This window comes from Delphinapterus leucas, chromosome 16 (assembly GCF_059928025.1).
Source record: "Delphinapterus leucas isolate spDelLeu-1000000601 "Yukka" chromosome 16, BTC_Dleu_Yukka2, whole genome shotgun sequence".
Lineage (NCBI taxonomy): Eukaryota > Metazoa > Chordata > Mammalia > Artiodactyla > Monodontidae > Delphinapterus > Delphinapterus leucas.
This window is the reverse complement of record NC_143144.1, coordinates 31,053,030-31,078,252: the sequence shown is the minus strand read 5'-3', so window position 1 is coordinate 31,078,252 and position 25,223 is coordinate 31,053,030. Positions and strand designations below refer to the sequence as shown.

The window sequence follows — 25,223 nt, the reverse complement described above, 5'->3', positions numbered from 1 at the left end:
ATCTTTCTTGCGCACGCCGTCGTACATGCCCTTACTCCTTTATTCTCCTCACAGTTCTGTCTGGTTCATATGACACCACCAAGGTGAACTCGGTCACAACCATACAAAGCATTTGTTTGTCTACGATGTATGGCAAGACACCAGGTTCAGAGACAGGAGCTGGGGAGGGGGAGTGGAGGGGTGAGCTGTGGTGGCCCAGTTTGGCCACATCTCTTTGATTGATGGTGGTGAATGTAAGCACCAGCCCCCTCGGTTACCCGTCTAAGGCACAACTTCTACTTTCACATAACCGCTAGGCTCTAAAACCTTGGCCAGAGATCCAGTGGAGAAAAGGAAGGAGCCACTCAGGCTCTAAACTAAGGCCTGTGGTCATGTCTTGGCACCGGCCACCCATACCAATCACAGCAAATCTGTGTCCCCTACGTGAGGCCCATGATACCCAGTGTGTGCAATTTCCATCTTATCCAGGAGAAACCATAATTGGAGGGATTTCTCAGCTCTGCAGTTTAATCCAAGTGTTGATGGAGGCCAGGAGGAGAAAAACTTGGGGTGGGATGGTCCCGTCTTCTCAGAAACATCCTGGGCATGAGACTGCTGTCTTTCTACCCCTCCAGCATCAGCTCCACCGTGGAAAATGTGGAGCTTTGGGCTGTGTGTCGAAGGCATAACTGGCACTGACAGCTTGCGGGGTGGGGGTGGGGGTGGGGTTTGCCTCCTCTGTTTTCATCAGTCTCCCTGCCGTCGTCACTCCGTCAAACAAAAGCAGATTTCATCCATCCCTGTGTGAGTCCACTCACCTTTGACCATTAATAATAAGTTAGAAAAATCCATTCCAATTTGATCCCCTTCGTGGGCCCACATAAGCCCTTCTTCTCCAATTAAAGAATGTCTACGTCTACGCAGAATTCCTCTGGCAGAGCTCCAGTAGCAATCCCCGGGCTTCCCTCGCTGGTGGTGGGGTTGGGTGGTGCCCATTGGACAGAGCTGGTTGCCTCAAAGAGCGGTGGTGAGAGTGGGCTTTTCATTAAATATGAGCAGATGTGAAACGTAGAGGGTTTGACAATTAGGAATGGCAGGAGAAGGGCCCTTGAATCAAAGTGAGGTCAGATGGGCGGATCAGATTACTTCTCTTACATTCTTTAGTTGTTCTGAAAATCACTTTGAATTAGTGTCAGCGGAGCCCTGATGGGTTTTGCCCTTTGTCTTTTATGCTGGGGCTGTATTGTTTCCCAAGACACTCATTAAAGGTCATTATATTATTACAGAGCTTGCTTTGGTCGCAGTTTCCCAGTTGAGCCTGTGTGCTCTGGGGACTGTCCGATTCCTTCTCTTTTGCCTTTCGTCTACCTCTTTACTGTTTTTTTTTCTTTTTTTTCTTTTAAGGGGAAAGATTTCCGTTTTCAAGGGATGGTAAATTGAAACACAGAGTCCCATTATGTGTTTTCTGAAGTGGGAAGAGAAGTAGCCAGTTCCCAGAGGAGTGGCAATATATTAAAAGTTTTCACACAGTCTTAGAGCTCTGCTTCCTAACAGCAAGCCCTGCCTGCATGTACCTCTCCTTGGAGGTGTGGCCCATTACACGTTCCCCTTGTTGCTAAGTCACATACTTTTCTAACGGTTGTCTCCCTCTGTTGAGCGCACGGGATGTCAGGCCACACCGTGCTGACAAAAAGATTTGCAGAGAAGGAGGGGACCCCTTTACAGAAGACTTACAAAGCAGTAAGAGAAGTAACGCAAAGAGTGAGCAGTAAGGACTCATCACAAGACTATTCGATTTTTGGCAAGACTGAATCATTCAATATGGTGGGCTAGAATTGGTGTGCAGAGCATCATTTTTGGATCGTTCCAATTTTGTTTCTACTCCGGATGGTCCTGGGCAGAAGTACCAGCTCTCCTAAGAGACGCTAAGATGGTACGGGCCCCAGACTTTCCACAAGTAGCTATGTTCTAGTACTGTCAAACATAAAAAATATATGGCTTAAAAAATATATGTATGTATATATATATATATATATATATATATGGCTAGCGACATCCACTCACCCATCAATATAGATTGAGATTCTAATCTATTCCACTTCCCCTCCATATAATTTTGTAAAATAGTACCTTTTCTCTGTTCAGAATTTATTCTTGTTATTTCGGTCTTTGCTCGATATCTGATTGCTAAGTCTAATAGAAAGGGGACAATTAAAATTATGATGCAGTGGCAACATAAGACCCTATTGATTCAGACCTGCCGAGGACTGCCTGACATGATGCTGGTCACAAACCATCAGTAACCCTGACATGAACAAATTAATCATGTGGTCGAAGAGAAACAGAGCTTTAAATTTGTCCTTGGAGGTAGTTTTAGCCAAAGGACCTGTGTGATCACTCACACCAACCTTTCAATTTGCTAATAGGTTAAACCTGCACAATTACACACACCCACTTGCAAACTACTGTAGCTAATTTTAAGTGGTGCGCGACTTTTCTTTCGGGTGTAGATATAATACAAGGAGGCATTCAACTCCAGTGGTTCGGTCGAGAGGAGAAGTCCGATACAATTAGGTTGAAGGGAGACATACCAAAATCAGTTTAGCGTGATCTTGAGTCTTGTCAGATAATAAACAAAAATCAGCGTATCCCGAGTAGCCTTTGGTTTGTACAGGCAGAGAATTAGCATTGTCAACAGAACTAAAGTCACTCAACTAATGGCATCTCGAAGTACATAAAATCAGATACTGGGGCAGGGAGTGCAAATAGCTCTAGGAAAGTGTCTATAATAGGACACACCCTGTGCTGACAGTCTCCAGTGCCTGTTGCAGGGAGATTTAATTGAATAAGCTGCCTTTAAAAATCAACAGCCCATTATCATCTCAGTCCTCTTCTGTAGGTATAGTTTTGGGTGACTTTCTCAAGCTCCCCAGTCCTAAGTTTTATTTGTTTATTTTACTCTGGACCTTGAAAACAAAGACTCTCTCTTCCCACTACCACCATCAGTGATAGAAAGTAAGAAAATGGATAGGCAAAGCACACTCAGCCCAAATCAGTTTAACTGTTGTTCTCCCTGTATTTTTTAAAGCCTGTTCATTCTGGGTTTCTCCCATTTTCTCATGCTTACTGGTGCAGTGTCTCTCTCTCTTTCTCTCTCTGTCTCTCTCTCTCTCTCTCTCTCTGTCTCTCTCTGTCTCTCTCTTCTCTCTCTCTCTCTGTCTCTCTCTCTGTCTCTCTCTCTCTCTGTCTGTCTGTCTGTCTGTCTCTCTCTCTCTCTCTCCCCCCACCTCTCCCTCTCCCTCTCCCCCCCTCCCCGCCTCTCTCTGTCTCTGTCTCTCCCCCGCCCCAATATCCATTTACTGCTGCTAACACTAAAGCACGCTTTGGATTCTGCCCTAGCTCTTTAGCTACCCTTGCCCCATGTGTCCTGATTTGGCCATTTGCGCTTCATTGCAGGAAGTGAAAACAGGAAGGCAACTTGGCCCAGGCAACCATTTAATCATTCCACGAATAATGGACCTGGGAGGGCATCTTAGGGCACTTCTGTTGTTAGAAGGCAAGGCTCCTTTGATTTTTCTGGTAGCCACATTCAGCGGCGGGGTGACACGAAGCACGATGCCTTCCTACTTGCTTATATGGTGGTCAGCTTATTGTAAGGCAGCCATCATGCTTGGACAAAGTTTCCTTTGAAAAGAATCCTTTGAATTGCCCATCTGTAAAGAGCTCCAAACAAACCACGTTTTTATTCATTATAAATAACCGGGTTTTTTTCAGTCTAGTGTCAGGTGAAGTAATTGACTTGCATTTTGAGACCCTGTTGTACTCTCCTCCTCCAAAATAGTTGAATTCTTTAAGATAAATATGCTGTGAAGAGGTACCACATGTAGATGGAAGAGAAAGGGAAAAGTAGGCAAACAGCCAACTTTTCACAAGAAATCCTTTGAAGCAGAGCTGGGAGATAAGAAGTAGAAAGGTCAGAAAGAGGAAAGGGTGCTCTGTGTTTACCCCCATCACTTGGACACCTCCCTCCCCAGGGATATGTTGCTTTAATAAGTGACTGGGCTCCTCAAGGACGAACCAGAAAAGATGTTGGCATGCCACGAGTAAGCTAGGCAGAAGTCGTTATGCAAGGTGACATGGAAGTTATGTTTGCATTTTTATTTCAGGACAGTGGCCAGTTGTCTCCATACTCACCCTGACAGCTCCTACCACCAGGCAGTGGGCTCTGCCTCTCACCTCCATGGAGGAGGGGAGAAGTGGCCAGTTAGCTCTCCATCCCCCCACCGCCTGCTATCTCAGGCGACGGATGCCAGGGCCAGCCCGCCTTTCACTTGAGCTTTCTTGTCAAGGCTGTGCCTTGAGCCCAAATCCTGACCTTTACTGTATGAAATAAAGTACTGATGAACAAGCAGAGGTTTAGAATTAGAGCAGGCTTGGAGCAAATGTCAAGGCCATCTCTGCTTCCCTCCTCCACCTGCACCAGGAGCCTGGATTAGACCCAGGCTGGAGTTTGCAGCGCCTTAGGCTTTATGGGTCTGGGGAGACATAACTTATTAACAAAGAGTTATTAAATTTTTATCAGTTTTACAACACAATGTAAATGCCTCCCATGAATCTACATTGTATTCATTATCATTTAAAACGTTAATTAAGTCAAAGTTGCATTTAATTTCTCTCTGAATGGGCCTTTGGGAAGAGGCTTTTAGAAACATCTGTGGGAGCGTGCAGCTCGTGGAGACAGGGAATCCCCCAGCCCGCGTTCAGGACAGCGCCCTGCGTTGATTGCTATCGCGTGTCTGTGGCTAATTTGTTGTGATGCGCTGGGGCATTGTCTTGAATTAGCATCAGACCAGCGATGGTGTAAAGCCATCGGAGAGAGGCTTGCAGGGCTGCGGCCCAGGCTGCACCGCATCCTGCTTCCAAATCCCATCCAGACGGAAATGAACAGTTGATCGGCAGCGTTCTGGTCTCAGTCAGACTTGGGGATCCTCCCTTCTCATACGGTGCCCATCATTTCAGTTGGATGCTCCTTGATCTGAGGTGGACATTTGTCATCTGGCCCAACACATTTAGGACATCTGCCAGAGTGCTTACAGGCAAGTTCTCAGGGCTTGGGATCTTTGATTCGCATTTAAGCCTAGAAACGATGGAGCACGGAACAGTGTAATGGGAACCGTTTTCTGAATAGAGTGGATGTAGAGATTACAAACAGGTCATACTCATCGGTGAGGAGGAAAGAAGAGTGAAGCCTACTAAGATTTGCTGAAAAATTGCTTTCCTCTTCTGAGGCGAGGTTGACGCCTCTGCTGTTAGTGTGTGTGTATTCCTAGGAACCAAGGCTTCTGTGGTGGTGCTGGGAAATGGCCAACTGCTTAACTTGGATTCACGTTAAGACTAGACTTCGTGTCTACCCTTACTGTATGCAGGGGACTCTGCCAGCCCTGCCAGGGGGTGTGTATGTGGATACGTGTATGTTAGTTACTGTTGTTATTGTCAAATTGAACCCACACGTAGCATTTGCTGCATTGCAGGCACTGCTCTGTGCCCTGTACAGATATTATTTAATCCTTACCGTGGGGTAGGTAGTAACTGTTATTTGCCATTGAGGCAACTGTAAACTGAGGCACCTGTGCATTGACAGATGAGGTAACTGAGGCACAGAGCGGTTAAGTGACTTGCCAGGGGTCACATAGCGAGTCGGTGGTGGGGCTGGCATTTGAGGATAGGCTGGACGGTTGATTTCTTCAGCCTAGGGAGCAAACTGAGTTACTCATTTCCTTACTCAGTTGAAGAAGATGGGTATGTCGGTCTGTCTCCAAGGAAGGAGAAGAAAGACGAGGATTCCAGTCCTGAGAGCTGGAGACAGTGTGGGAGGCGTTGTGAGAGAGGGGGGCAAAGTGCTTGGCAGTGCAAAGGCCTAGAGGTCACCTCCTGTTGGTCAGCCGAGGAAAGGTCCCACAGGAGAGGACAGTTCAGATGTGCATTGGAGGATGGGAGGCAAAGGGTATCCTGCCTGACAGCATGAGAGAGGGCATGGCAGTGGAGGGGCCTGCCGACGGCTGGAGCCTCCTGTCTAACAGCTGGTCACCCAGTTTGGCTGGAGCTTAAGACCTGTGCCTGGGAGCAGGGGGAGAGGAGCCTTGAAAGGTGAGTAGGGCCCTGTTACGGCACTGTATTCACACGTAATACAATAGAAAGCATTCAAGGTATTTGATCAGGGGAATGAGCCACAGAGGCTTTGTTCTGGTAGGATTTCAATGGCGGCTCTGGGAAGAGGGGCTGGAGCTGAGGGCCTTGGGAGCCATCCTGTGAGGGTGGAGAAGACCAGCAGGGGGCGGGGGTGGGGGTGCTGGGGCGGGGGGGATGTGCTAGGAAGAGGCAGGAGTGAGCTGCTCCAAGAAGCCTGAGGAAGGAAGACGATCTAACGGCCTCTAGGACTCCCAGCTGAAGCACATTATCCAAATACAATTCCAAGAAGTTAAAATCATTTTAAAGAAATTTTAATTGATGGCGCTGAAGCGATTGAATTCCATTAGTTAAATTTCTTGAGCTTAATTCTCCCCAGCTGACTCAGCAGTGTGCTTCCCATTTGGGCTCTGTGGAGTCGTTGCCTTATTGGAGAATTTCCTGAGATCTTGGCTGGGCCTGGAGACTTGCTGGACTGTCTCCACAGCCCCTGGTGTTGGGGATCTAGTCCATCTTTTTTTTTTTGAACCAGTATTTCTTCTTCCCTTACCAGCCTCTGCATTTCCAACAAGACCCACATCTTGAGTGTGTTGATGGGGGCAGAGCCAGGCAGCTCTGAATCGCTGGCATGAATGGCCTTGAACCAGGCTGGGCGGCAGAAACAAAGCAACGAGAGCCACCAGCTGGGACATGTGGCCAGCCCTGAGGGTCGTGGCTCGAGCTGCCTGTGGTGGCTTCAGTTAGAATTCTTTTTTAAATCCCTGTGTATGGCAAGGTGACTTTCTCCTCCCATCTTTCTCAGGGAGACAGCTTGTCTCCTTCCATCTATGGAGGGAAAAAAATAATAAAGTGCTTCACATCCCATTCAATGAAAAATCCGCTGTTTCCAACCACCATCGGACTCTGGTGGAAATACAAAACACATTTCCTGTGAAGTACGGCCACACAAAATCCGAGGAAGTCGTGTGGCATTTCTAAGTACCGTGGAGCAATTTTCTTTTCCTTTTTATTTCTCTGTGCACAAGAATTTGATCTGCGTTCATTGTGTCTGTATGTCAGCACCCATGACCGGAGATTTATGCACACCTTTGACCCCAAGGGGTCATTGAAACAGCACAGAAGAGCACATGAGTCCTGAGCTCCCTCTACATGGTGGAGCGTGCGTGCTGAGAATGCCAACTCCTGGCATTCTCTCTGAGGTTTTCTCCTGAACCAACAACATTCTTTTCTTTTTTTTTTTTTGGCCATGCCGCACAGCTTGTGGGATCTTAGTTCCCTGACCAGGGATCAAACCCGCGCCCCCTACAGTGGGAGCGCGGAGTTCCTAACCACTGGACTACCAGGGAAGTCCATCATGTTGAATTACCTAGGTAATCAAGAAATCTTCCATCCTTACATTTGCTTACCAGAGTTTTGCTTCCCTAGCCAAACACCTTTCCAAGGGGAATCTAACTGGGCAGAAACAAGTTCAGCATTGTCAGACCCACACAGTTGAAATTTCAGAGAGCATCGAAAAGACCTTTTTATAAATAGTCAGTGCCTGGTTTGCAGAGAGCTTCTAGACAAGCCAGTAGGTTTTTTTTTTTCTTACTGAGGAGACATTCTTCTGATCCCCAGCTCAGATGAGCTGGGGAAAAGGTCTGAAGATTCCAAGGTGGCCTGCCTTCTCTGACCATTTCACGTGCTCATCCGCGGGAGGAGCTGTCCTCCCACAGCCGAGGGAAATAGCAAGAGAAAAATGCTTCTGGCCTCTCAGAGTAAAGCTGAAAGCCCTGCTCTTATCCCGTTCAACATGGCGGGGTGAGTACCACCAAATACTCCAAAAGCTACAGAGAAAACCCTGTGCAAACTCGAAGCGGGAGCTTTTGAGGCAGATCCGCGTCGGGGGTGATCAGCCGCCCTGAACGACTTTGAAATGAAATGAGAAAGACCGCTCCTCAGAGCTGGAGCCACACAAGGTGGTACCTGCAGGGGCATCTGTAGGCCACAGGGCAAGGGCCGTCTTCTGCTTGCCTTAATGTGATCTTCCTTTTGGCCCGTGCCAGCTTTCTGGGCTGGAGCCAGTTGGATTGCACTCAGTCAAGGAAAGACCTGGGGACTGCCTGCCTTTCCGTCCAAGGCCAGCAATGTACTGTGCTGGAATCCTTGGCTGGGCTTTGTATGTTGGCAAGAATGCCTGAGTAGGAAGTGGCCTGAAGGATTCCAGTTCAGTAAATATTTGATGAGTGAAAGAATGGATGAGTGAAGGGATTCTCAGCCATTAGTTAAAGGGATAGATGGTCAGCCAGAAGCAGGATGGCCCCGGATCTGTGAAGTTTCCTAAAACTTTCTAAGCCGCTTACAATATAGTGTGTGTGTAGATACAGGTAGAAATATAAAGATATACATATAGGTACAGATATATAGATATATATAGTGTGTGTGTGTGTGTGTGTGTGTATGTAGATATAAAGATATAGATACAGCTATATAGTGTGTGTGCATATATAAATATATATAGTGTGGGTATATATAGATATAAAGATAGATACAGATGTATAGATATATAATGTGTATATATAAATATAGATACAGATATATAGATATATATAGGGTGTGTATTTATATATAGATAAAGATATAGATACAGATATATAGATATATATAGGGTGTGTATTTATATATAGATAAAGATATAGATACAGATATATAGATATATATAGGGTGTGTATTTATATATAGATAAAGATATAGATACAGATATATAGATATATATAGGGTGTGTGTGAGTACAATCTTCTTGGATCCCAGTTGGAGATATCCCACAATTAGGATACAAGGAGATTCACAGGGGATAATGTAGCGAGAAAAAGAAAAACTAGGACGTAACTGAAGGATCTTGAAAATTATCGACTAGGAGGTACAATCCATATTCTTTGTGAAGGCTAAACATTGGGAAAGAAGGTCTAGAAACAAAGACTGAAAAAAAAAGTCACGGTAGGCAAAAACCCACCAATGTTTCAAGTGAGGAGAGACAGGGATATCGCCACACAAAGTGTCCATGTGTATGTAGAGCATGTATCCTAGAAAAGCAAGGACTTGTGACATTTGCATTCCGTTTTACTAATTTTGATGAACCTAATCACTTTCGTGTGAGTCAGGGTGGCACAAAAATAATAATGCATCAGGTGGGACCAATATGAGAAAAGGGGTCCATTTGTAGAGAGCCGTAACCATTTGCAGATGACCAAGTCAGCCTGCCAAACTGTGGAGACACGTTTGAGGCCACGCTTGACTATTAAGATCATTGACTCTGACCTGAGGTGGGCAGATCCAGTCGTGTAGCACCCAAGTGACAGTTCCTCCCACCTTGAGGTGTCTGAAGGCTGTGTGCCTCATGGATATTTTCTATTGTGTCATTTTTCTGTCTATTCCGCTCGACACAAGGAGTGGGCAGGGAGCTTTCTTGTTTGCTCACAGACCTCTCTCAGGTTGTACCAAGCATTCCCTTACCTTTGAGTGGCTTTGAATTGCTCTCTGCACTTTCTCAAGGTTGGTCTGGCCGTTTCTTCAGTACATTTCCACATACGGCTTGTAACATAACCAACTGAGAGAACACGTCCATCAGGGATGCTTCCAAGCCAAAGCCCTAAACAGGTGTTACTGAAAAGGGTGGTACAGTGACCTGCAGAGAAAAGGGACGTGCAGTGAAAATGACAGAATGAAACTTGCTAAGAGTGCAGACAGGGATGAGGTACAGACTCAGGTCATGTGGCCTGGAGGTCTTGGCATGCAGATGTGAAATATGCAAGGTGCTAGTTGCTGGAAGGGCCACTCCTTCACGGATTTCTTCCGTGAAGACGAAGATGGGTTCTGATAGGCAGACATCTCCTGTCTTTTCTCTGAATCATAGTAGGGGATTCCCAAGCCATTCTCCTCGCTGTGGGGTGAACTAAGTGATCTCCTTGGCAATTAAAGCCTGAAATTCTAGGAAAGCTTAGGGCAAAAGGGAAAAAGAGAGAAGGAGTGAGATTTGTGTGTTTTCTGGGGACTTTGAAATCAGTCCTGGTGCAGTCACGTTTTGACAGGTTCACGAAATGGATGCTCAGTGGATGCTGACTGCTATAATAAGAGTAATGCCTTACACATGTATGAGTCCTCATACTCCTCAAGGCACCTGCATCCTCTTATTTAGGCAACCCCAGAATAGACATCTTCCCTTACTATTGTGGGGCTTTGGGCCAGCTCCAGAACCTCTCCATTCCTTAGTTTCCTCATCTGTAAAACGGAGATAATAATAGGACCTATCTCGTGGACCAACTGTGACTCTGTGTCTCCTCATTCCTCATCTTACTGAAACTACCTTAGGACTTTTCCATCTCTGAAATGGACATAGAGTTAGTGACATGGAGTTATAGTTCAGCGTGTCTTCGGAAGATGAAGGTTGGAGAGCAAACAGGAGGGGAACAGATGGAGGGGAGAGAGAACATTTCCTTTAAATTCTATCCAGATTTCTTTTCTTGATGGTGTTCTTGATCTCAACCCATCTTTGAGGACTGGATGGTGTTAAGGCTTCACATCATCACCTTTTCTCAATTTCTTTAGGAGCAGTTGGGCTCTGCTGCTTGTTGATTTTCCTATTAGTAAAATTAGTGCAAAGATCAGGGTCAAAACGGTGCCCAAATCTTTCACCCACGCCCTGCCTTTGCCTCTTCCTTTGAGCAGACCTGCTGTGAGGACAGGTCTAGAGATGGGTAGTTGCAGTGGAGAGCGCAAGGTTCACGAAACCCCAAATAGTTACTACCTGACCTTTGCAGAAAGACACTTGCTGACTCCTGCTTTAAACACACAGTTCAGATGGAGCCATCTCTGTGATGACTTCCTGACTGCCCACCCGCCCCCCCCTCCCCAACTCAGACGGATCTCTCTTCTGTAATTCTGTAACAACTCCTATAAGCCTCATTTAGAGCAGTTTTCTTCTTGGGCTTTTTAGAAGTAAGCAACAAGCCACAGACAACTCTCAGCGGTCTTCGGATTCCTCTCAACGTATTGCACACAGCAGCCAAGGCGCACAGTAGGAATTCAACACCTATTTGCTGAATAACATGCGCACTGTGTCAGGATTATGTTTCCATAGCTTATGAGGCACGTATCTCGAGAGAAAAGGGATCTTGAGCCTAGAGATCTCGCTTCTTGTTCTCTGGTGCCATCTTGACCAAAACACTTGTTTCTGAACAGCTGCTTCCTTTGACTGCTGGAGCACTCTTGAAGAGCTGGGTCTAGAATTAACCACTGCTTCTTTTGAAGAGAGCGCATTTCTTTCACTGCTTCTTTTGGGCATCGTGTTTGAGGCCCGTGGTGCTCTGTGGCGGATGTGGGGGTGCTGACGCATTCCCTTCCGGAAGTCATCGGGTCTTTGCATCTGGGTGGGTAGTAGAGGTTCAAGTTAGCAATGCGCGGCAAACCCATTGTTTCGCTCCTTCCAGAGCGACCTCACTCTGCCCTTCAGGTCCGCACTACGTTCCTAACTCAAACAAGCTCCTTTCATCCAACTCTGACTCCCCATTAATTGAATTTATGCAACTGCTCTGCAGGCCGGGCTTACATCTTTCATCACTCAGACTCCAGTCAGCTGCGGGGACCTTCTCTTGCTGTGCTAATACACTGGCTGACCCACTGGGAGTTATGTTGAGGCAGGGCAAGCCCCCAGCTCAAATCTCGACAGCCCTAAGCTCCCAGAGTCCCCCACACCCTCTGCATCTGCCTGAACTTGCTCCTGGTAACCCTGTCTCTCCACACAAGTCAGAACCAGCTGAGGTGGGAGATGAGATGCTCTCTGCCCATGCTTGAGTCCCTCCACTTCAAGTCCCATGTGATAAGTAACTGGAGATGCTTTGGGTTTACAGGAAGCACTCTGACATTTGATTCTATTAACACGTATGCCTTAGCCAACTTAGGTGGAAGAAGGGAATGTAAAGGGATTCCACAGTTTCCATCAGAAATAACAAAATTGAGTGTGTGTGTGTGTGTTTTAAGGGATGCCCCTTTGGTTGCTGCATGAGTAATCTTTTTCATTGTAGTTGTTAGAGATTAAATCTCAATAACTTCTTGAAATTAGAGTGGGCTTCCCATCAGCTGAATGGGCAGTGGCACTCACCCGCTTCCAATAACAATCCAAGAACGGCCCTACCTTCTTCTTAAGCTTTTATCAGCGTGGTCGTTTTGCTTGAGATCAAATCAGGGCCACGTAGGAACTGTCATTTTTCACTTACCGGGCCCTTTGATCCCATTTGGGATTTATTCGTTTCAAATGAAAAATCCGATTTCTATTGTATACATCTATCCTATAGAATGCTTTTTTATTTTTTTCTGTTAGAGATCAAATCAGAGTTGTCAGTAGTATGGTCATTAGTTATCACCACCAGATTTTGCAGCTGACACGTTTCTGTTCTTACGAAATCACCAGCCTTCTTCTGTTGCATAGCGATAACTTTGCAGTGAAGCTACAGTAATGCCTTTCCTGGGTGCTTGGGTGTTAATTTATTTCACAGTTTCCTTTGCAGCTATAATCAGAGTCACCTATCACACTCCTGTTCTTCCTTTCATTGTGTTCCTTTGCTATCGCATTTGTGTGATCTTTTTCTGAAAAAATGACAGCTACTGTGTCTTTGCTCACTCTATCAGTGACTTAAATGCTCCATGGCTCCTCTATTGCCATTTAAAAAATATAACATTTTATAGATGTAATCATAGTTATTTATAACTCAGGTTTTGTTATATGAAAAAAATTCCCTAAATGACACCTTGGTTCAAGTACAGTTTTTAAAGACGGGGGAAATATTCTCTGCAAAAACATTTTCCTCTAAACTGTGAATGAAGGGAAAGCTCTCAGTTGGTAAGATTATAATGTGCGTTTCCTGAGTTCTTAGTACATCGAAATGTATGAACATTATTTTTATGTAAGCGATCAAGTTGTGGTGTTTAATAACATGTTGTCGGAGGAAAAAGAGCTCTGCCTTTTGATTTATTTGAATATTTACTGGGTGACGTACAGTGCTTTACATATTAGAATCGGTTTATCAACAGTTAACATTCTAGGTTTTTATATAACCATACTTCAGGTAATAGAGCATTATTAAACTGCAAGCAGTGTGTTAGAAATCTGCCGACTGGTGATAAAATTCTTATGTATAACAGCAGCTGAGAAATACTGCTGTATATTTATGCAAAGATTGCAAGATAGATGGTGGCCAGCAAACTGCAGAGGGCCTCGAAATGCGAATCTACCAGCAGGTGGCGCTGCTCTTCTATAAAAGAAACCGTCTGCCTGGATTACTCTAGGTCCTACCCCCCACCTCTACTCTCTGCTTTTTCTTTTCCAGACTCTCTCTCCTTTAGTTCTCTACAATGAATGTCTAAAACTATGTTCATTTGTTTGTTTGTTGAGGAGATAGTTCTCCAATAAGACAACACCTTTTAATTGCTAAGATTTCCTTAAATTCAACTTGCTTGATTTAATGCTCATTTGGAACAAGTCCTAGTTAAATAAATGTTACTGTTTTTAAACGGTAACCACACAATACCAGATTCTCACCCCTAAGACTGGATTACCTCTGCCATCTGATCATTGTTATGTGACAAGTCGCATTTTTAACTACTGTTTATTTATACAAATTAATTCCCTAGGCTTCGTTCCATACCAGTATAAGGAGGGACATTTTTACAAAGGGGGCTTTGGTACTGGATTAGTGTGCTATATAAAAATAATTTTAATGTAATGCTCTTTCATCAAGAATTACTTTAGAATTCAAGTTAACCAAAGAAGGTTGCTTTTCTCCTTAGGCCAGAACTAAATTTCTGACAAACAGGATCAGAGGTTTTTGGTTTTGTTTTGTTTTTTCCTTTTTCGATAAGGTTGTCCACACAAAGACTGATCAACTTGTCAATTTGGGCAACAATGAGTGAAAAAAAGACAAATATACAAGCAAAACTTACTTTTATTTATTTTTTCATCCACGCACAGGTTATTCTTCAATCTTTTAAATTTCTTTAAAGACACAACTACATCTTTTTACTAAGTCGTTTTTTTTTTTTTCCCTTTAACCTACAATACTGCTTTTATACAGGGTGTTTGGTTATAAACATGGCCTGTTTAGGAGACAGTGGATTTACTGAGGTTATGAAAGGGGAGAATTAAAATACATTCTAGGATGACTCCTATATTTGTTTACTTTCTTAATTGTTAAATGCTACCTATAAAGAAATTTGGATGCAAATATTTTACTCTTTTTGTAAGTTAAAAGTTCCAAACCATTGATTTTGGGTATCCAATAGGAGTTTTCTCTTTTGAGTTTTTCTTTAAAACTTTTTCTAGGCATACTGGGCTAAGGGGTGTAGGTTAAGGATCCAGATGACATCATGTACGTTCTTATTTTATTCATTTATATGCTTTTCACAGAGAAAATCCTGAAGTGTTATTGGTTAGGTGAAATCAAGGAGTAGAGGATTGGAGGGGGGGAACATTCCTTCTCGGTGAATCCACTTGGAAGCACTGGTTTTGTTGAAAATGTCTTTTGAAGTATTGACTGCAATCAGTTTTCTTGTTAAAGCCAAACGCTGACAGCTTCCCTTCCAGTTCTCTTTATAGGGAATGAGATCAACGTGAGTAGTTGAAGGCAGGAAATAACCATCCCAGTGTAAAGGTTGGATTTACCTGGCTGGGCTATGAAGAAGCAGCCTTGTGAGTTTCACAGACCCCTTTCCCAGGCATTAAATAACTTTATTTTCCTGCCAAATATACTCTCTAGAATAAAATCGAGACCTCCAATGGAACTGGACCCTTGCCAGCATCCTCCTGCTTATTAGTACCATGCACATATGTGTGCATCTTATCTTCGACCCTTATAACTGAAGTGGCTGGAAAGGAAGTGGGCTGAGTTAGGGGGATTTCTGATAGACTTTTCCAAGATGCAAACCACCCACTATCCTCTCTGAATCTGAGTACTGAAATCGAAGGAAAAATAACTTTCAGAGGATTCAGATTATTACCAAGAATTATCCAAATTCTGCCATCTGGAATTTAAAGCTTTATAATATCTGTCCCCTATATCCCCCAACTGTGCCCTCAAATAAGCCTTCCTGCTCCAGCCAAACTGCTTTCCTTATAGTTCCTGAGCTTAGTGCCTCCCCACCTCCTTGCCTTTGCTCCAGCTGCCCCCTCCTCCTAGCATGCCCTCCCCACCCTTTGCTGCCCACCCCCTAGTTTTTTCGGCATCATGGCTTAAGGGCCCCAGCACACCAGGCCCTATGTTTGGTTCTGGGGATACGCAGGTGAATAAGGCTGACATCTCTCTCCATCCAACTCTTGTTTCCAGTCTTATTTTCCCTAACCACCCAGGCCTACTAGCACTTATTATGTACAACATTTCATTTAGCCCTCACCTGACATTATCATGCAACACTTTTCATACTGTTATTTCATATAACTTGTGAATTTTATATAGATATACACGCATCTTTAATGCAGTTGTCTCATTTCTCCAGCTAGACTTGTGGTTCTCTTTTATTGTGCATCTTTAAAAAGATTTTTGAAAAAAAAGAAAAAGCAATGCCCAGCCCCTAGCCCCTCAGGATTTGTGTTGAATTGGTCTGGTGTTCTGTAGAGTTCTCCAGTCCATTTTATAGAAAGGCAGAGTTGAGAACCACTGAGCTGGACCACACTTTCCTTGGACCAGGAATCCTGCTTTTCCTATTCGGTAGTGCTTTGGGGTTGAGGGTGGTAGGAAGTTCTGGGTAATTATTTGTGGCTGTAGGGTTTTGAGGCCTTCAGTCCGTGGCTGGTTCCTATGATATCTGTCAAGTAACAGAAGAGAGCATTAAGCCCAGAACCATTACAGAGCAGAGCTGAAAAACTCCTATGCTTAATTAATGCCAATCCTCCAGAATGGGAAGAGTCTTGCCAAGGCCACACATTTGATCTAAGCCAGGACTAGACCCTAGAGCTCCTCACTACTAGGCTGTGCTTTTTCCCTCTGCAATGCCACCTCTGGCAGCTAGGAACTATTTCTTAGGAACTTTACTAAGGGCTCAGCACTATTGAGAGATTCAGAAGTGGGGAGACCACGTAAAGGAACTTATAAGTCTAGTTGGGGAGGACGTGTGGAAATGGAAAACAAGTTATAATGCAAAAAAAATGAGATGTCAGAGGGGTGTGAGATGAGAAGTGCCAAGGCACTTTAAAGAAAGGAGGGATTCCACCTTGTTACAGTCATCTGGGAAGGCTTCCCGGAGGAAGCAGGCTAACCTGTCTCTTGGTGGGTGGATAGAGTAGGGAGGAAAAAGGAAGATCTGGTGGGAAGGCATAGAGGAGTTGCTACCCCTCTATCCCATCATCCCCCTGCCCCTCCCATCACCTCCCAAGTATGTGCCCCAACCCTATGACCCCCCACCAGAAACAGAAGGGAAAAAGCCCCTCACAAGCAGGCAGCATGAATTTCCTGTAATTTAGAGGAAACAGTGGGGTTTCTCCACATTTCCGTCTGACTTTCATTTGTTATTGCTCTGAACGGTCCCAGCCTTCTTCATTTGAGGCCCATTTAAACATTTTCTGGCTTTTCTTGTTTTTATGACACTTAGCATAGCCTAATTATTTTGACCCGAGCAGTTCCTTGGGACCATATGCAATATGGGACAAAGGTGACCATCGAACAGGATGCAGAGAACGGGGATGGGGGTGGTGAATCTCACCCCATTCTAGCACCTGGATACCGGGTCAGTTGCTTGGGGCAGAGGAGAGATTGTGCACCCGTTTGAGTAGAACAAAGTCAAAAGAAAGCAGGTTGGCACTGTGGAGAAGGATCCAATGACAGAGAGCTCTAATTGCTTTGATTTCTCAAAGCCAAGATAATGATGGGTAACTTTTATCAAGAGCCTGCCAGGAAGTCTTCTAAGCACTTTTCAATCTATTCTCTTTTTTTCACTTTTTTCACTCTATCCTCACAACAGCCCTCTGGGGAAAGTACTCTGATTATTCCCATCTTACAGGTGAGAAAAATGAACTTAGGCAATTTACCAAATACCCATGTTCAGACCTAACAGCCCACAGGTTTCAAGGCCTGGGTTTGCTTAACCGCTACCCTCACTGCAGCTCAGTATGAGTTGACGTATGTGGAGGGATCTTCCAGCCTTACAATCCTTATCTCAGGGGTAGCAAACTTGAGTGCCATTGGAGTCAGAGCCGGAGATGCTACCATGGGGTACCTGCCGTATGACTGGGGGGTCCAGGAGGCAGCCTGGGGATATTTGAGCAGCTGGTGAGCTCATGTCCCCTGAGACAGTTCCCTTCCTGGAATGCGAGACTAGTCTTCTGCAAGATTTTAAGACAGGAGTGAGAAACCCAGATTTTTATGGATACTCTTGAGACTCAAAGATTGTCCTGCATATAAGATCCGATGGAGCAGTGGCAGGGTGGTGTCAAGCAGAGCACATCAAGACAGTATTTGTCCTCAGACTGACAGCGTGTGGCCACTGGTTATCTCATTTTTCCCACAGCATCTCCAAATCTTGGTGTCCTCATCTGTCCAGCAGGGATCTTGTGACATTACGGTGTTGAGTAACTTGTCTGAGATCAGAGCTCTAATGAGGGTTGGAGCTAGGACTTGGACGGTTGCCCTGACTCTAGAAGCCCATATCTTCATGCTATCCTCACAGGCAGAATTCTCACAGCAAATGATCTGGATTAGAAGTCAGCAGACCTGGGTGCTTCTGGGCCTGCATATTAGTAGAGCCTTGAACCCAAAGAGGGTGAGGTCTGCTCACCCCTAAACCTTGTCCAGCCCTGCTTCTGCATTCCATACCATGTTCTCTAACTCTGTTGACCAGCAAGGGCCCACCGTGCACTAGCATTTTTAAATGTTGCAGAGACTATGTCCGAAGATAAATTATAGTAGAATACAGATAATGATTTTATAGTTTGAGAACATCTTTAGAAGGTGACTGTGCCCTTAAGAAATATACTAAATGCTGTGTTTAGTGTAAAATCATAATCCAGACGGGTCCTTACCTCCCAAGGTTAAAAGCATACAGTATTTCTAAAGTGTTCTGACAGGACATTCTTCATCGGGCCATGCAGTGCACCTGGGTTGCACTAAAAACCCATGCATTTTACCTTTATCTGAGTTTCAGAGAAAGTATCAGTGCAACCATCTGGAATACATAGTAGAATGCTAGGGGGTTCTTCACAAAACTGGCTCAATGGCAGATAGGGTGTTTATGGATGAGCCGATAATAATAATGATATTAATAACAATAATGGTCCTTATCTGTATAGTGTCTTATGGTTTAGAAAACCATTTCACATACACACAATTAGATTCTAGGCTGATCTTCAAATAGAATCATTGGGGCAAGCATTAATTCTAAAAACGTAAACAGCAAAGTGAAAATGGAAATGAAAATATGATTGACATTTTCTGCCAGTCATGTTTATTTGAAGCTGTTTAGGGGGAGGAAAAACAAAAAGAGAAGAAAGGTAACAATTCAGTCAACACATATAAGCAAATAAAAACTTTTACCCCAAAGTGGAAATGTAAATCAAAATTGTGTTCAGCAGGAGAATTTGATGTGAGCTGTGAAATTAAGTCCGGGAGAGACCTGACCCTTTCTCTCTCTTCTGTTTCTCACCCTGGGCTGGTGGCAAATCTCAGATTCCTGAGGCAGCGTGATCTTTTCTCCACTCCTTCGGCTGTCTAACAATTTGTAAATCCACCAGGAAGCCTTTCTTGCAAGGATTTTCCTGAAAAATCTCATGCACACAGCATGAAGTGATCAAAAGAATAATTCATGTCTTATATTTGCCTTGTCCAGTTTGGAACAAGGGAGCATATAGACACACGTGCAGAGACAAACTACGGTAACTTCTCTGTAATGACAGGCAGGGTGGCAGAACCAGCACGTAGAACACCCTTGAGAGATGGACAGGGCAGGGCTGGGACCAGAGTGGGAAGAACAAGGCACTTGCTTTGGGCACCAGATTTAAGGGGCACCAGAAACCTCAGTCATCAAGAAAAATAATAGTTCAATGCAGCAGTTTTTTAAAAAATCAAAATGCAAAAAATATCCATGATGCATATAATGTCAGAATTTAAAATAAAGACAGGATAAATAGCGATTTTAATGCTGGCATTTAAGCACGGCATTTCACAAGTCAGTAGGGGTTAGAATAACAAATGGCACCTCTGCCATCTATGTGAGCACTTGATGTGTACCAGGAACAGTGTTCAGTACCTTACAGGCATTTTCTCTTGATACATTTCAGAGGGACCCAATTTGTCCTACAGTAAATCCAAATCTATTTGATAATAAACTATATTAGAGAGTTCCTTTACAGGCTCCATAAATTTCATTACAGTCCATTTTGTCTTTGTTAAACATATGAGTTGAAAATTACAATCCCTTTATTCACAATGATCATTTTAGACTCACAGCTCAAAAAGATCAGCCTTAACTTTAAAAAGTATATTAGCATGCTTGTATCTATTAAGAACCATTGCTTTATAGGCTCTAGCTGATGATTTTTATTAAGTATACTGCGGGAAGGGGAAAAATTAAGGATAATTATAAATTCATAAATACACCATTCATTGGCATAAAGTGATTTCCATGAGATGGATGCAGAATTATCTATTTCCTCAAGAAAATCTCAGAGATGTTCTGATTAAGCCCATAATCTAGTCTATGTGAAATTCTAGCCAAACTGATGGGGCACATTTTCTTTTCTGAAACTACCTTTGATAAGAAATGCATTACAAACTCATCATTTTGGCTTCCTGTTAACAAAAAGACAGCAGCCGTCTGGATCATTCTGGATTCACAGTGAAACTGCCACACCATGTATCCTCCAAGTAAAGCTGTGCAAGTTTGACAAGGGGCAGATGAATCCAGGAGTCATCGTACAGGGCTTTAAATCTATGCGGCAGCTGACGGTTGAAATAATCATCTATATATCGCTCTGAGCTAACTGGGGAAAGGTTGACACTGTATATTTTCAGCAGATCTAGTCTAATGTTTCATCTTTTGTCTTGGATGGGCTCTTGCTGGGTGGACTTGGAGTACACACTGACAGCTCCAAGGAATTGCCCATGGTGGATGTGGTTTGCCTTCATTATCGAAGTGCACAGTGGATGAATCTAACTTAGCTTGCATTGGAAAACGGGAAACTCACCTGACTGGTCTCCCCCAGTACAAGGGGTTCTGCAGGACAAATAGCAGGTTGGGTGGGAAGGACGTTCAAGTCTCTGAACTACCTCCATCCCTCCCGAATTCCCCACAGCTGTGCACTTGAAGTGAGTTCCGTGTGTGTTGCTTTTATTGTCTGGCTGTCTCGGCAGACTGGGGAGAGCATTGTCCTTTTTGAAAACTGGAAAGCTAGGACAAACGTGAGAAGATACGTGAGGTAGCCAAGGTTTGCTGATACATACATCAGCAAGCCTTGGCTGTCGAGGACCAGCTAGTAAATATGTTACACTTGGTGGGCTTCACAGTCGCAATCGCAATTATCCGACTCTGTGTTGTAGAGTGGAAGCAGCCACAGATGCCAGGTAAACAAATGACTGTGGCCACGTTATGAGAAACTTTCTTTAGAGCCACTGCAATGTGAATTTCATATCATTTCAATGTGTTACGAAATATTATTCATCTTAGATTTTTCCCCCTAACCATTTAAAAATGTAAAAACTATTTTTAGCTCATAAGCTTTACAGAGATATGTTCCAGAGTACAGTTTGCTGATCCCGGAACTTGAGAAATATAAAAAGAAAGAAGGCAGCTGTTGGTGCCAGGAACTTGGCAGATTTCATCCCTATTCTGCAACTCAGCCCTACAAACATGTACTGCATGTGTCAGGGCTACAAGAAGGAGTCAGGTATGCTTTTTGGCCTCAAAGTCTTTACCATCTTTTTGGTGTTGGGAGTAGGGCAGAAGGAGAGAAGGAAAGGAAAGTTGAGAAGAGGCTGTTTGGGTTGAACTCTTGTACAATTTTTTTCTGTTTGATTCAGAGTAAAAGTTTTCTTCTACTACCTTCCCAGTCTCCAAACTCCATAGCGATAATTCAAAGAAATTCTTGCATTTCTCAATTCCATTGTGTATTCGCTTTTAGATTTCCCTTGTTCTTTTCTGTGTCTCATCTCTGAGAAGCTAATAGCGAGTGATCTTTGCTTGAGACTCTTCTTTGCCCTTGAGGTGATGGAGACAGTCTATTCTAAGAAAAGAAGAAAGAAAAGAACCAAAGGCAACCAGATCTTCAAAAGGACTTTTCTACCACATACTGGCAGGGCAAGAGCATTGGGCAGGTTATAAGGACAGCTCAAGTTTTTAGTAAAGATATTTTAGCTAAGATTCCAGATACCAGGGATTTCTACTCTAACCACGATACATACAGAACATGAGGCTATGGTTTGGGATGGGGTGTGTGAGTACAGCAGGTACATCTAATCCACCAAATTAGATTCTCGAAGATCTGTTAGGCCACAGTATTTCTGTAGAGAATATTGCAATCCAGGTCATGTGGATTCTGTTAATATATTTGTAGAATATTTCTTCTCTCTCCCATGTAGGAGCTGAATTCTCTCATTACTCTGTGTTGATGGACTCAAACGTACACAATTCAGGTTTCCTAGGCAGTGAATAGAGCCAGAAATATACCCTGTGATTAACTTCTGCATAACCTATTGTTCCTTAAAGTCTCCCCCCTCCATTCTCCTGTTAGCTCCACAAAAGCCAGAAATGAAAAGCCTCCAACAAGCCTCCCCTTCCCTGCCCCCTCAGCCTACCTTACCGTGCTGCTCCGTGCCTGGGCTCAGGCAGCTTGGAGATTCTTTCCATCCTCATTTTACATAATAACAGGTCGTTGTTGTTTCCTGCCTACGTCCTCTAGGTCTTCCAGATAAATGCATTTGCTGTTTCTCAGCTAGAAGTTGTGAAATTACCCTGCCTGATAATGTATATGGTAAAGTGATGGTTCCATTATAGAGAGTTATATATATTGTATTGGTGATATTACTATTATTGTTGGCATTGCTTTTGATAGGGAGCATCCTTCATTTTTTAATTATCTGTGTATTAATATTCACCATGATCTTTCAAAACAAGTAAGCTTTTTTTTTTTTTTTTTTGGATTGATTTTATCAATAATACCTCAAAGTCTTCACCAGACTTCTTGGTGATATATGTTGTCCCAAGGTTGTCAGAACCTGAAACTCTAATTCAGAGGATATACCCACTTTAACTTCCCCGTGTTCTGATCTCCAGCTGCCCACTGACCCTGTAGGCGTAGAACTTGGCTGCGATGCCTGCCGTACCCTTATCTTAGCTGCACAACCTCACTGATGGGCCCATGGCATTCCCCACTGGGAGATTCGTGCTAAAACAATGGGCAAGTGCTCCTTTACAGCAGTTATAGGACCGAACTCACATTATGGGTTATTTATCTGGCATTTGTTATTCTTGTTATTGTTGTTTTGCCTTCATTGCTTATGGAAATATTCATACCCTCTCACCACCGGTCTGGTTTGAGTGACAGACAGCCAGGATTCTGGTAGTCTATGATTGTAAGACAGGAAACATCCCTCTGTAAAGAGGGTGCCATTCTGTGCTGCAACCCAGGCATCGCTCTTTCCTGGCCACATTGTAAGACCTCGGAGTTAACTAGCCCAGATTTCCTGGCGAAAGTCTTAAGCAGTTGTACTAGAGAGAGGTTGGCTCAGCTTGGAAGTTTTGTCCATTGTGAATTACTTTATTGCAAAATGACTGTAGTACGGTGACTTACATGATTTTTCTCGGGGGGATGAGAAGTTTGATAAACCCACAGGGAACAGGAAGCACACTGTTCAATCTCTAGTCCAACGATTTCATAAGTTGCCATTTTCAGTAAAACAACATTCACATCCTTCGAGGCTGAAAACACACGCCCAGTTTTCACTGATGTCACTCATGATACAAGGAGATGCTACACATCTCCCTTTCCTAGGAGTGGCAACCCCCTGGCATTTAATGCAAGTTAGGCGGGTGATATCACAGCCAAGGGGGCTGACCAAGCCGGCGGTTTGAGATGAAAGCGAGAGTTTCACATTGAGGGTTGATGAGTTGGACTATAATGATTATTCAGTAGGATGCATTTTTAGCACGTTTCAGGAGAATAAGGGGTCTGGTATTCCTGCAAAACTGAGTTTTCTGTGTCTGTCATAGGGGAGAAGGGAACCCTGTATGTTTGAGGAAATGATAACACACACAGGATTGTCTGTGACGTATTATCCCATCTGATGTCGATGACATAGCACAGCAAAAAGAATTTCAAGAAGTCATCGGGGGAAAAGAAAAGAAAAACACTGCAATTCAGCTGTGAGGGAGGAAACTTCCATTTTAATTTAAGACTGTAGTTCTAGTCAATGTTAAAACGGGTTTGGAACTTTTCTAGTGACAAATTTCACCAAGGATTAATTTCGGTTTCCTTTTCTTGTTATTGTTTGGCAGTCAAGGTTGGAGCTAGATCACGCTATCCCAAAGACCCATTTGAGTTCAAGAACACAACTCACAGTTCTCGGCTTGTGACCGAGCCAGGTGAAGGAGTTTTGGAATCCATCCCAATTTTTAATAACTGCACCCCTCCATGTTCTACTTTAACATGCTGAGCTCAGTGGGAGAAGAAAGATGTACTACTGTGGATTTCAGCATGCGTTTAGCTTGTTGGGCAGCAAAATACCAAAGAGAAAACCCATAGAAAACGATAAATAATCATTAAAACTACCCTAACCCCAAACCAGCAGCTTGCACGAGACTTCAGTCGGAAACCCTGTTAGCTAGATGCATTTGCGTTCAAGCCACTTTGCATGCCTCTTACTCTGAGTGATTCCAGTGTGAATATGACGTTACTAATGATCTGCTAAGTGTGTACAGATGTGGGCTTCTCCAGATGTGGTGATTAATAACGTAACGGAGATATAGCCAGTTGATTCATGTTTGTGGGTTGTTTGCCTTTTATTACGTTTCCGAGTTAGTTTATTCGCTTTGAACTATTTTTTAACTGCAGCCAACAAACTCATCTTTAAGTCTCAAAGGGCATCATCCCCCTAAACCCTGTTGAGGAAACAGGGAAAGAGGAGTGTGCCCCCAGGCTGGAGCTGAGCATTGGGTCCATCATGGGTTAGCACTGGACTACTTAGGAAAGTTGGAATTGTTGCCCCATTTTACTCGAAGTACCCACAAAGAGGCATTGGTGAACCTTGACACAGTGTTTGCAAGCTAGCTCGGCCAATCAAGAGAGGGATTTCTCTTTTTAAAAAAATCCAGTAAAGTATATGATCATCTTGAAGTGAGCCCAGAGTTCTGGTCAGTGTTTCTAGAAGATGTTGCCTTGCTTTTGCTTAAAAACAGAATGCTGATGAAAAGTTGAGTAAAATGTTGTTACAGATGTTCAGCTCTGCATTAGGCTGTTGGAATTACCACCACATCTTAAATCAATTCCCAGAACATCGTCTGGAGGTTATGTCACTGAAATAATGAATCCTCTTTAGTCAAGTATAAGCAAACATGTTAAAACATCATTGTAACTTTAAATTAAACTCCAGCGCAAACCAAGGGATCTGAAAGCTCATTAGACTTGCCTGACATTTTTCTAGCACTGAGTCTTCCCAAACTGTAAAACTGTTAGATTCGGTTGCCTATTAGACAAGCGAGCACTGGGAAGTTACAACAGCACATTAAGTGTTATACTTAGGGATGTGCAAAAACAAGCCCTTGAATTTTATTAGTATCCTGAGATTGGATGGAGTTCAGCTCCTATAAAAATTCCACATTGGATTCCTGAACTTGTTTGTGTTTTAAAGAAGCTGGTGAGTCAGGTTCCTTTAAAAGATCTAATCTTCCTACGGCTACCACAGCAGGACGACTCTAGTGGACACGCTGGAGACGGGTGTAGTGTAATTAGCCAGAAACCAGGCTAACTATGAACCTGGAAACGTGCATTGGCATGAGGTAGCGGCCCATTCCTTCAGTACTTACCTTTCATGAAAGTAAATTTAAGTCTC

General features: G+C 43.8%; 1 protein-coding gene across 8 annotated transcripts in view; it reads left to right on the top strand.

Moving 5' to 3' along the window:
• KCNMA1 (potassium calcium-activated channel subfamily M alpha 1) overlaps positions 1-25,223 on the top strand; it is a 747,639-nt gene that overhangs the window by 623,618 nt on the left and 98,798 nt on the right. For 2 of the 8 annotated variants that reach the window (XM_089897741.1, XM_089897740.1), the window contains one exon: positions 23,671-23,757. The exons of the other annotated variants lie outside the window; for them this stretch is intronic. In XM_089897741.1, the coding sequence (XP_089753867.1) occupies positions 23,671-23,757 (87 nt within the window). The remainder of the gene's footprint in view (positions 1-23,670; positions 23,758-25,223) is intronic. 8 annotated transcript variants of the gene reach the window in all.